General features: G+C 55.2%; 1 protein-coding gene across 7 annotated transcripts; it reads left to right on the top strand.

The window, feature by feature from the left end:
- Nucleotides 1-614: 614 nt before the first annotated feature.
- On the top strand, nucleotides 615-10,475 carry ZNF707 (zinc finger protein 707). Of its 7 annotated transcripts, XM_011938059.1 has the most exons (8): nucleotides 615-705; nucleotides 3,072-3,169; nucleotides 3,523-3,597; nucleotides 4,644-5,283; nucleotides 6,093-6,159; nucleotides 7,136-7,262; nucleotides 7,659-7,772; nucleotides 8,782-10,475. In XM_011938059.1, the coding sequence occupies exons 5-8, from the start codon at nucleotides 6,145-6,147 to the stop codon at nucleotides 9,639-9,641; spliced, it is 1,116 nt and encodes a 371-aa protein (XP_011793449.1). In that variant the 5' UTR covers nucleotides 615-705; nucleotides 3,072-3,169; nucleotides 3,523-3,597; nucleotides 4,644-5,283; nucleotides 6,093-6,144; the 3' UTR covers nucleotides 9,642-10,475. The 7 variants fall into 7 exon arrangements, with proteins under 7 accessions (XP_011793449.1, XP_011793446.1, XP_011793448.1 ...); XM_011938056.1 differs by lacking the exons at nucleotides 3,072-3,169; nucleotides 3,523-3,597 and having other exon boundaries at nucleotides 5,186-5,283; XM_011938058.1 differs by lacking the exons at nucleotides 3,523-3,597; nucleotides 4,644-5,283.
- The last annotated feature ends 1,878 nt before the right edge of the window (nucleotides 10,476-12,353 follow it).

Raw genomic sequence — 12,353 nt, 5'->3', positions numbered from 1 at the left:
CACAGCCTGCATTGTCTTGTATGTGATAAATATCAGCGCGCCCTGCCGTTCGGGGCCACTAACGGTCTCCGCCTCTTGATGGTAATGGTCCCCTGGGTCCAGCTGTTTTCTCTTTATCTCTTTGTCTTGTGTCTTTATTTATTACAATCTCTCGTCTCCGCGCACGGGGAGAACCCCCGCTTAGCCCCATAGGGCTGGACCCTACACCCTTGATTGGCTGGAACTGGGTGACTGGTACCAGAGCCAGTGACAGACTGTTCACACCTCCAGTTAGGTTACAGTTCACTTTGTAGGAGAAACCTTTTGGCCGACTTTAGGTTAGGTGGGCCGGGCTCCGTGGCTCACGCCAGTAACCCCAGCACTTTGGGAGGCCAAGGCAGGCGGATCACCTGAGGTCAGGAGTTCACAACCAGCCTGGCCAACACGGTGAAACTCCATCTCTACTAAAAAAAAACAAAAAAAAGTCAGCCAGTCGCGGTGGCGTTTGGCTATGATGGGGAGGGGCCTGCCGGCCGGGGCGGAACCAAAGGCGAGGCGAGGCGGCTGCCCTGGACGGCCTGGGCGGCCTGCGCGCACCACCGAGACGTGGACTCCTAGAGGGGCCGGAAGCTGTCGGATAACAACTTCCGCTGGGGAAGTTTGTAGAAGTCTGGGCTACCGGCGCGGCATGGCGGATGCAGCATCCTTGTTGAGGACGCCTTGGTGGTGAGTGCGCCCGTGTCCCCGCCGCCCCTCCGTCCCTGGGTCGTGGACTGTCTGACCTTCTAATTCTGCGGCCGCCCCAGGGCTGTGAAACCCAGCGTGGCGGCTTCTGGGACAGACCCGGGAGGCTGCCGGTGTCCCCGGCTATTCGGGGGCTGTTCTTCAGCTTCTTCCGGCTCAGCCCCCTCTTCTCTCCTCGAGCCTTGCACTTGCAGGTTTGTCAGGACCCGGTTGTGTATCCTCTTGAAGCTGGTTTCTCCCCGGCTGACCCCGTCCACGATCGTGACCTCAGTTATCCCTCATAGACACTTTCCACACCTGTGTCTCCAGGCCGCACCGCTCCGGTGAGACCCAAGCGCTTAGACTTAGTTCATAACACTCAAAGCTCCCCTGCCCCAGGCTAAGCTCCTGTAACCTCCACCCCCCACCCACTGGTCCTCCCAGGCGTTCCACCGCGAAGGGGAGGCGGCAGAAACCCGAGATTCACTTCTTCCCCTTTCCTGCCCACGCCCAGCCGCACAGTCAGTCACTGGTGCCTTAGCTCCATAACTGAACCATTTGCCTCCTTGCCATTCCCACCCTGTAAGTCCCAATCCTGGCTCTTCCTCTCTCACCTGAACGCCTCCCTATCTTCTCCCCACCCCCATCCTGTTTTGCTGCTTTCTCATTTGTTCATCACAGAGGATCTTTTTAAAAATGTAGCTTAGCCAGGAGAGGCGACTCCCACCTGTAATCTCAGCACTTGGGAGGCCGAGGCAGGTGGATCATTGAGTCCAGGAGTTCAAGACCAACTTGGCCAGCATGGTGAAACCCCGTCTCTTAGCCGGGTGTGGTGGTGCACACCTGTAATCCCAGTTACTCTGGGGAGGCTGAGGCAAGAGAATCATTTGAACCTGGGAGGCAGAGGTTGCAGTGAGCGGAGATCACGCCACTGCACTCCAGCCTGGGCAACAGAGCGAGACTCCATCTCATTAAAAAATAATAATAATAAAAAATAAAAAAAAATGTAGCTTAGGCCGGATGCTGTGGCTGACGCCTGTAACCCAAGCACTTTGGGAGGCCGAGGCCAGGGGATCTCTTGAGGCCAGGAGTTTGAGATCGGTCTGGGCAATATAGTGAGATCCCCTCTCTGCAAAAAATTTAAACAATTGCAGGACATGGTGGCGCATGCGCTTTTGGTTCCAGCTACTGGGGAAACTGAGGTAGGAGGATTACTTGAGCCCAGGAGGTCGAGGCTGCAGTGAGCTGTGATTGGGCTACCACACTCCAGCCTGGGTGACAGAGCAAGACCCTGCCTCAGAAAAAAAAATCCTGTGTTAATTTGCCTAGGGGGAAAAAAAGCAGCTATGACAGTATCCTTCCCTTCTCCTGTATTAAACTTCTGTCGCATTACACATGAAACCATGGCTCAGGATGCCTTGAATAATCTGACCTTAGCCCCTTTTCTGGCCTATCTCACGGTTCTCCCCGACTCTGCTTTCCAGGCTGAGAAGCCCAGCCCGGGTTGTAGTGCAAACACAGCTGTTCAGCTGAGGGGAGCTGGTGTTTTTTTGTTTTTGTTTGAGACAGAATCTTGCTCTGTCCCCCAGGCTGAAGTGCAGTGGCACAATCTTGGCTCACTGCAACCTCCACCTCCCTGGTTCAGGCAGTTCTCCTGCTTCAGCCTCCTGAGTAGCCTGGCTCATTTTTTGCACTTGTAGTAGAGACGGGGTTTCACCATGTTAGCCAGGCTGGTCTCGAACTCCTGACCTCAGGTGATCCACCTGCCGTGGCCTCCCAGAGTGCTGAGATTACAGGCGTGAGCCACCTCACCTGGCCGGGAGCTGTTATTTTTATCACTGTGGTCATTGCTGCTTGCTAGAGGAACTCAGCAAGTGGTTTCACTGGAAAATACCACCCATGACCTGTGTGCTCAATGTGCCTTTTCACGTTTCTGTAGACCGTTGGATCACTTTGGTTAAGTGTCTGTTCTAATATTTTGCCCAGTTTAAATTTTGTTTTTCTTTTTTATTGATTTGTAGGAGTTACAGTTCTTTATATAAGTCCTTTGCCAGATAAATGTATTGGGAATATTTTCTCTTATTCTGTGGCTTGCCTTTGTGTCTCTTTTTAAAAAAAATTTTTTTAAATTAAACAATAGAGACAGGTCTCCCTATGTTGCCCAGGCTGGTCTCAAACTCCTGGCCTCAAGCAGTCCTCCTGCCTTAGCTTCCCAAAGTGCTGGGATTACAGGCATGAGCCACTGCACCCAGGCTCCTTTTTTTTTTTTTTTCTTGACTGCCATGATAAACAAAAATGTTTAATTCTGATAAATGCAAGTTGTAATTTTTTTTTTTTTCTTGAGACAGAGTTTTGCTCTTGTTGCCCAGGCTGGAGTGCAATGGTGAGATCTTGGCTCACTGCAACTTCCACCTCCCGGGTTCAAGCGATTCCCCTGCCTCAGCCTCCTGAGTAGCTGGGATGACAGGCATGCGCCACCACGCCCGGCTAATTTTGTATTCTTAGTAGAGAAGGGGTTTCTCCCTTCTCGACTGAAGAGAGAGCCTGTTGGTCAGGCTGGTCTCGAACTCCCCACCTCAGGTGATCGCCCACCTCAGCCTCCCAGAGTGCTGGGATTACAGGCATGAGCCACTGCAGCCAGCCTGAATTTGTAATTTTTTTAAAGTGCTTTTGGGGATCCATGAAAGAAATGTTTGCCTATCCCAATGTTGTGAAGACAGTCTCTCTTTGTCACCTAGGCTGGAGTGCAGTGGCACAATCTTGGCTCACTACAACTTCTACCTCCAATTTGTGAAATTTTTTTTTTTTTTTTTTTTTGAGATGGAGTTTCGCTGTTGTTACCCAGGCTGGAGTGCAATGGTGCAATCTCGGCTCACCGCAACCTCCACCTCCCGGGTTCAAGCAATTCCCCTGCCTCAGCCTCCCGAGTAGCTGGGATGACAGGTGCCTGCCACCATGCCTGGCTACTTTTTGTATTTTTAGTAGAGACAGGGTTTCACCATATTGGCCAGGCTGGTCTCAAACTCCCCACCTCGGGTGATCCACCCGCCTCGGCGTCCCAAAGTGCTGGGATTCTAGGTATGAGCCACCGCACCCGACCTACTTCTTTATTTGTAATCTTATGGCTTTATGTATTTTTTCTACCTCCTTGCCTGGCTCAGGCCTCCAATAAGGTGATAAAGAGAAGCAGTGGGCGGACAGCCCTGCTTGTTCCTGGTCTCAGAGGGAAAGAGTTCCAAAGTGGCCCATGAAGCAGGGCGTTGGTTGCAGGTTTGCCGGGATGAGGACGTTTTCTTCTGTTCCTTGTTTGCCGAGAGTTTTTGTTGGGATTAGGTGTTGAGTTTTAACAAATGCCTTTTCCGCATCTATTGAGATAATAGCTGTTACATGGTTTTCTCCTTTATTCTGTTAACGTGGTTAGTTATGTCGTTGTCAAATGTTCGGGAAGTCATTGTGATTAAAGTTGATGCCATGCTGTTGAAAGGGCAAAAAAAAAAAATCTCAAGTTGAAAAGTATGTTCCTGAAAACATGTAGCAGTTACTGTAGCCACCCGTGAGCATCGGAAGGAGAAAGGGAATGTCTGTGTGCCTGCTGTGCGGGAGGTGGGAGGGACGAGGGGCAGGGGTGAGGGACGAGGGGCAGGGGTGAGGGATGAGGGGCAGGGGTGGGAGGGACGAGGGGCAGGGGTGAACGCGGAGGGAGCTGCCCCCTGCAGTGAGTGTTGAACACAGGTGGTGGAGGAGCCTCCTGGGCACCAGCTGCAGCTAATGGGGATCAAACCAGCTGTGTACTCTTAAGAGTCCACGTCACTTGGTCATGACTGAGAATTCTTTTTATAAACTGCTGGATTTGGCTTCCTAATATTTTTTGAGAATTTGTGTTTATGAGAGTTTGGTAGGTAATTTTTTTGTCATATCTTTTTTTTTTTTTTTTTTTTGAGACAGGGTCTCAGTCTGACACCCAGGCTGGAGTGCAGTGGCATGAGCTCAGCTCACTGCAACCTATGCCTCCCGTATTCAAGCAATACGCCCACCTCAGCCTCCTGAGTAGCTGGGACTATGTATGCCCACCGCCACACCCCGCTCATTCTATTTTGTATAGAGACAGGTGGGGCAGCTCCTGGCCTCGAACAGTCCTCCTGCCTCAGTCTCCTGGAGTGTTGGGATTATAGGCATGAGCCACTGTGCTTGGCCCCTTGTAATATCTCTGTCAGATTTTTGGTTTGGGTTTTGCTGGCCTCATTAAGACAGACTGGATAGTGTCTGCTCTTCCTCTGTTCACTAAATAGCTTCTAAGATCAGTACTGTGCTTCGTAGGCTTTGGTGGAGCTTACCGGGGAACCCAGCTGGGCGTGGCATTTTCCTCATGGGAAGGGTTCAAGTTACATTTCCAGTTGCCTTATCAGATGGAAGGCTGCCTGGCTTCCCTTTCGTCAGTTTCATAATCCTGTGTTTTTCGTGGAGTTTGTCCATTTCATCTCAGTTGCTGAACCTGTTTGCATGACTTGCTCCTGACGGCCCTTTATGATACTTCCGTGTCTGTAGGATCTAGAGCAACATCTCCCCCCCTCCCCTGACAAGGTAACCAGCATGGGCCATCTTCCCCCAGCTGGTTCTGTCTCTTCTCGGGGCGCCTGTGGGGCTGGCCTCTTCTGCATATTGGGGCTCTGAGCTTTACTCAGGAAGGAGGCAGGACCCACTGTGGCAGGAGGGCAGTGGGATGCCAGGGTGGTTCTTCACAGACCTGGGGGTAGAAGCTGGATCTCAGTGGGCCGGGACCCTAAGGTTTAGGGGAGCTTGTGGCTTGATCTGGAGACTGAGTGAAGATTAATGGAATTTCTTGGGGCTTTTTTTTTTTTTTTTGAGACAGGGTCTCAGTCTGGAGTGCAGTGGGTGAAAACCTTCCCCCAGGTTTTCAGTCAGGGGAAGGCTGCCAGGTGGCCTCCTCGTAGCGTACCCGAGAGCATCCTCCGGGCACAGCACTGTGGGAATGGCTGCCCGCCTCTCTCCTGAGGAGGAGCCCCAGACGCCTCAGTTGCGGTTAGACTCTCCAGTCATGTGTTTGCAGCTAAGCTGTTGGCTTTCAGTCAGCAGTGGCTGGCCTCTGTCCTCCTCTGGTGACAGGCCTGGCTTGCTGTCTGGTATTTCAGAGTTCTTGTGTGTGGCAGGTGGCACACTGCACCCAGCTGTCCCTTAAAGATATGTTGACTCCTCACCACTGCCAAGTTTCCCCACACCTGGTGGCTGTCGGTAGTTTCAGAGCAGACCCTGCATGTGCATCACTCATTTTTCCTGAATTCCCCTTGATTTGCTGAGTGGGGGCTCCTGCGGTCAGGTGGGGTGGGCATTCCTGGGCCGGCTACGCTCGCTTACATTTCTTGTCTCCGCAGATCTGCCCTCCTTGGCGCTGTGCTTCACCAGAGGGGTGGCCTCGCTCTTCCCATGGACATGGCCCAGGTGAGCCCTGCCGCTGCCGAGCACAGCCTCCCTTCTGCCCTGCCGGCTGCCTGAGACCCCAGCACACACGCAGGGAGGGTCTGTGGCAGCGGCTTCCCAGGCACTGTGTCCATGTCTGCCCTTTTGCCTTCTTTCTTAAGGGGCGGGGAAAGAGAAGAGAAAATTGGGGCCGGGCGCAATGCCTCATGCCTGTAATCCCAGCACTTTGGGAGGCTGAGGCGGGTGGTCACGAGGTCAGGAGATTGAGACCATCCTGCCTAACATGGTGAAACCCCGTCTCTACTAAAAATACAAAATATTAGCCGGGCGTGGTGGCGGACGCCTATAGTCCCAGCTACTTGGGAGACTGAGGCAGGAGAATTGCTTGAACCTGGGAGTCAGAGCTTGCAGTGAGCCGAGATCGCGCCACCGCTCCAGTCTGGTGACAGAGCGAGACTCCATCTCAAAAAAGAAAAGAAAGAAAAGAAAATTGGATTCATTGACACTAGGAGAGTAGTGGCTGTTGTAGGAAAATAGACTAGATTCTTCTAGTCCACTAGAGCTGCCGTAACCAAATACAACGCACTGGGCAGTTGACAGACGTGCACTTCCTCTGTTCTGGAGGCTGATGTCCACGATCAGAGTGCTGCAGATCTGGTTTCTGGCGGGGCCAGTGGCCTGCTTGCAGACAGCCACTGTTGTGCTGTGTTGACGCGTGTGCGGTGAGGGAGGCGGGGGGCTCTCTGGAGTCTCCTGTGAGGACCGGGCCCATGGGTCAGGGCCCCACCCTTCTGACCTCACTTAACCTTAATCTCTTCCACAGAGGCCCATCTCCAGACACAGCCACTCGGGGCTCCGGGCTTCAGTATGTGGATTTAGGGGACGCAAACAATCGGTCCACAGCGGGGCCACCCTGATTCCCCCTTCCCGCCCAGACCTGTGGGCTGAGCCTTCTTTTTCTTGGGAATGGCCACTTCGGGAGCTGTGTGTGTTGCAGGAGCCGGTGACCTTCAGGGACGTGGCCATCTACTTCTCAAGGGAGGAGTGGGCGTGTCTGGAACCCAGCCAGAGGGCCCTCTACCGGGACGTGATGCTGGACAACTTCAGCAGTATGGCTGCCCTGGGTGAGCGCGGGCCGAGTGCTGGGTGAGCGCGGGGTGGGCTCTGCCGCTGCCTCCGGGCCTGGCTGCTCCAGGATGGTAGTGGGGCCTTCTAGCCGAGGGGGCTCAGCTCAGGAGCTGGAAGTTCTTGGCCTGTGTAGAGGGGCCCCCTCGGCATTTCTCTCAGGCTCCCTGGAGGCAGCCTCATCTTCCTTCCTCTGACCTTGCCAGGGCCTTCCGTGGGCCTTGGTGTCCAGGCCCCTCCCTTCCTGTCATCTCTGCTTCAGGGTAGCTTCTCCAGGGCCGCTCCGAGGGCTGGGCCTGCCTGGCCTCTTAGGCTAATGCAGAACTGCTCTGAGCCTCAACCCTCACTTTGTTCTCAGCACAAGTAAAACAGAACCTTTTCTCTCCTTTGAAAAGGATTTTGCAGCCCCAGACCAGACCTCGTCTCTCGCCTGGAACAGTGGGAGGAGCCGTGGGTTGAAGACCGGGAGAGACCTGAGCTCCAGGCAGTGCAGAGGGGCCACTGGCCAGGTGAGTGCTGGGTTGTCCGGGCTGGGCTGGCCCGGTCCCTGTGGCCACAGCTCCTGGGTGAGCGCTCAGCACATGGCAGTGACCGAGGCTGTGTCCTTCCCATGGGAGAGTGGACACACAGCTGCTCTCTCAGTTAGGCCTTAGGGACATAGGGGCAGCCACGCTCCTGCCCTGATGGACACTGGCCGGGGCCGGGGCTCGCAAGGCATGGCGGTGCAGGATGACGTACAGCTGCAGCTTGGGAGGGGCCTGAGGCCAGAGTGACACTTGAAGGCTGCACCCGGCCACCCAGGTCTGTCTGGCGGAGGCCGTTGGTGTAGGTGTCTGAGCTCCCTTTGATGGCCACGTGGGGCCACAGGCCTGGGACTGACTGCACGTGAGGGTCTCCAGGTATGTGGCTCTGGGTAGGAGTTTGCTCCACATCCCTGTTTGCAAAACTGGGACAGTGGCCATGCTTCCCTCCGTTAGGTGAGGGGTGCTCTTGGGGCAGTGGTCAGAGGGGGTTTGCTTTTTACTTAGATTTTCAGAGTGGGATGGAGCAGCCACGTGAACACGAGCCCTGGGAAGTCCCTGGGCCTGTGGAGCCCCCGGCTGGAGGGAGCTATGGCTCCGAGGCTGAGTGGTTGAGAATCACGTGGAGCTACCCATCTTCCAGATATCCTGGCACCACCTCCACCTGCATGAGTGGGGCTTGCCGGCGTGGACAGGGTGAAAGGACGTTCTCTTGGCCCAGTGGCTTCTGTCGATTGGCAGGCATGTGTCGGTGCTGCCTCACGTAGCGGTGCCAGGTGCCTGCGTGCCACCGGGGCTGGGGAGCCATCTGAGCTCATCTTGGTTTCTGCTGTTGATCTTTGTGGCTCATCTGTGTTTCTTTGAACGCGTTTTCCTGATCACTTGTAGCCACGTGGAAAGAGCTGAGTAGATAGAAGCCAGTTGACGCACACAGCAGGAGGTACTGCCTGGCCATGGGCCCCTGGCTTCTGTGTAAGGGTATCTGTTCCTTCCACAGGGGCAAGGAAATCTGCAGACCCCAAGAGATACTGTGACCATCCAACTTGGGCTCATAAGAAAACCCATGTGAGGCGAGAAAGAGCCAGGGAGGGAAGCAGCTTTCGGAAGAGCTTCGGGCCGGACACGGATGACGGGCAGCTTCCCAGAGCTGCTCCAGAAAGGACAGACGCCAAGCCTACGGCTTTTGCATGTCAGATGCTCACACAGTGTTGTGGGCAGCGGCCGGGCCGCAGAGCTCGCCGGAAGCAGTGCGCAATGGAGCTGTCGTTCATCTGCAGCACGTGCGGGAAGGCGCTCAGCTGCCACAGCCGGCTGCTCGCTCACCAGACGGTGCACACGGGGACCAAGGCCTTCAAGTGCCCCGAGTGTGGCCAGACCTTCCGGTGGGCTTCAAACCTGCAGCGTCACCAGAAGAACCACACGCACGAGAAGCCCTTCTGCTGCGAGGCGTGCGGGCAGGCGTTCAGCCTGAAGGACCGCCTGGCCCAGCACCGCAAGGTCCACACCGAACACAGGCCCTACTCGTGCGGCGACTGTGGGAAAGCCTTCAAGCAGAAATCCAACCTTCTCAGACACCAGCTGGTGCACACCGGGGAGCGGCCGTTCTACTGCGCGGACTGCGGCAAGGCCTTCCGGACCAAGGAGAACCTCAGCCACCATCAGAGGGTCCACAGCGGGGAGAAGCCCTATACCTGTGCCGAGTGTGGCAAGTCCTTCCGGTGGCCCAAGGGCTTCAGCATCCACCGGAGGCTGCACCTGACAAAGCGGTTCTACGAATGCGGCCACTGCGGGAAAGGATTCCGCCACCTGGGCTTCTTCACGCGGCATCAGAGAACTCACAGGCACGGGGAGGTGTAGGGGCCCCCGAAGTGTGGGCTGCTGTACCTCTGCGGGAGTACTGGGCCCTGAGGGAGAGCTGCAGTGAGAAGTTGCTCTTCAGCCTGGAAAATCAGCCTGAAAAGAAGCCTTCTCAGTCCTCAGAGCTCTCCAGTCCCCCGAGAAGTTTTACTGGGAAAACTGCCAGGTGGAAGAAGCGAATCCATGGGTACGCCGGAGATGGTGGGGACTCTGGAGATGGCAGGGGCTGCACCCCGGTGCCGGGCACCCTGGGGATGTGCTGAGAGCATGTGCGACCATGGAGCCACATGCCAGGCCAGGTGCAGAGGTGGAGAAGCCTGCCCGGTGCTCACAGCTGTCTGGCTCAGGGACTTCACCCTGGCCCTGAGTCGCTGTCTGCTGGGCCTTTCCTTCCTGGCTCTGCACTCCATGCTTGCTGCCTGTCTGGCTTCCCTTCCTGTCTCTGTCTAGGGCGAGGCAGCTGTGAGCATTGCACAGAGGCAAAGAGCCTCCTGCATCCTCTGCACTGGGCCATAGAAACAAGAGCCTTTGTAGTACTGAACCTTATTCAAGGATTAGAGAGTGGTGCTCAGCTGGTTAGGTCAGGGCCACCCCCAGTGTTGCAGGGATGGCCTCCACCCAGCTCTGTTGGTCAGAGCCTGGGTCACGCACCTGAAATTGGCAGATCGAGTTGGATCTCAGGGCAGTGAGGTGGCCGTATTCACCATAGTGCATTTCGTGGGGAAGAGGTGACCTCTTGTCTTATCCAGCCAGAAATAAAAATCTGCCAGTGGTGATCCCAAGGGAAGACCCCTGTGGAAAGGCATCGGGGACACTGCCGTGTTTCAGGTTAGCTGAATTGTTGAAGGATTTTTGCTTTTGCCTGTTTTTCTTTAAGAATTGCAGCCAGGCCAGGTGCGGTGGCTCACACCTGAAATTCCAGCTACTCGGGAGGCTGAGGCAGGACAATCACTTGAATCCAGGAGGTGGAGGTTGTGGGGAGCCAAGGTTGCGCCATTGCACTCCAGCCTGGGGAACAAGACTGAAACTCCGTCTCAAAAAAAAAAAAAGAATTCCAGCCAACACATGCACATGTAATGCTGGAATCAGAAAGGAGTTTACAAGAAATAGGGGGACCAGGAGAAGGTTGAACACACCAAGAGGAAGCCCTGAGCCAGATCCGGCCGGAGGTGCCACCAGAAGGCAACCTTTCCGCAGGAAGCCGGGCACGCAGAAAGGCCGGGCAGGCTGTGTGTGACCCTGATATGAACAAACCAAGTGCAAAGTCACTTTTGAGACAATCGTGGAAATGTGGGCAGGGGCTGAGTCGGGCAGGTGGACTGAGTCGGGCGGGTGGGCTGTGTGGGGCGGATGGACTATGAGTTGGGTGGATGGGCTGAGTCGGGAGGGTGGGCTGTGAGTCCGACGGACAGGCTGTGAGTCGGGAGGGTGGGCTGTGAGTCGGGGGGGGTGAGGAATTGGCTGTTGGCGGTGATGGTGACACAGGGTTACCTGAGAATCCTCACTCAGATGCATTTGGACGTGTTTGTGGGGAAATGACATGGCGCCTGGGATGTGCTTTACAATTCTAATAAAAAGGAGAAAGATACAACAGTCTTGGCTGAATGTTGACAGCTGTTGAAGCTGGGTGGTTGGTGTGTTTGAAAATACCCCAAATCTTTTATTTACAGCATGAATATGAGTCTTTTCTTGCTCACTGAAGATTGGAGAGAGCAGCTGGGTCATGGAGTTACAAGGCTGCCTTACCAGGACACCACAGGCGGCAGCACAGAGATCACGGGTCTGTTCTCTCCAGCTCTGCAGGCTGGAAGTCCGAGGTAGAGGTGCCAACAGGGTCCGTTTCCGGCGAGCGCCTCCTGGTTCAGAGGTGTCCTCATTTGGGGAGGGACCTTGGTGTCATCTCTTCCTTGTGAGGGCCCAGATTCCATGGGCAGGGCCCACCCCTATGACCCCATCGAAGCCAAATCACCTCCCAGAGACCTCCTTATACCATCACATCGGGCCCAGGGCTTCCACCTGGGAATTTCAAAGTGACGATTCAGCCCGTAGCAGAAGCTGCTTTGCGTCTGTCCCGGCCCACAGACCCTGTGCAGGCAAAGCACCTCCCCCTCCAGGGCAGGCCCTGATAGAGCCCAGTGAGGCCGTGAGGGCCCTGCAGGATCAGTGGAAATCTCCCCAGGGGGATGTGTGGGTGACTTTCTCTTACAGAGTCCAGGCTGGTAAAAGCACGTGTGTGTTTTGTGTCTGGTTTGTCCTCTGCCCAGTGGGCGCCGTTGGAAGGGCCTTCAGGTGCTTGCGCGCAGGTGGGGACGGAGCAGCTGACGTCTCGGCAGTAGACACGACGGTTCTCCTGTTTCACCCTCCCAATTACAGCTGGGATTACAGGCATGTGCCACCACGCCCAGCTAACGTTTTTGTTTTTGTTTTTTTAAATAGAGATGGGGTTTTGCCATGTTGGCCAGGCTGGTCATGAACTCCTGGTCTCAAGTAATCCACCTTCCTTGGCCTCCCAAAGTGCTGGGATTACAGGCACGAGCCATCATGCCTGGCTTTGGGTTTTCTTTTTTAAAAAATGCTTTCCGGGCCGGGCGCGGTGGCTCAAGCCTGTAATCCCAGCACTTTGGGAGGCCGAGAGGGGCGGATCACGAGGTCAGGAGATCGAGACCATCCTGGCTAACACAGTGAAACCCCGTCTCTACTAAAAAATACAAA

Source organism: Colobus angolensis, unplaced genomic scaffold (genome assembly GCF_000951035.1).
Source record: "Colobus angolensis palliatus isolate OR3802 unplaced genomic scaffold, Cang.pa_1.0 Scaffold17, whole genome shotgun sequence".
NCBI classification, from domain to species: domain Eukaryota; kingdom Metazoa; phylum Chordata; class Mammalia; order Primates; family Cercopithecidae; genus Colobus; species Colobus angolensis.
The sequence above is the reverse complement of the archived record's forward strand: the minus strand, read 5'-3'. Positions and strand labels throughout refer to the sequence as shown.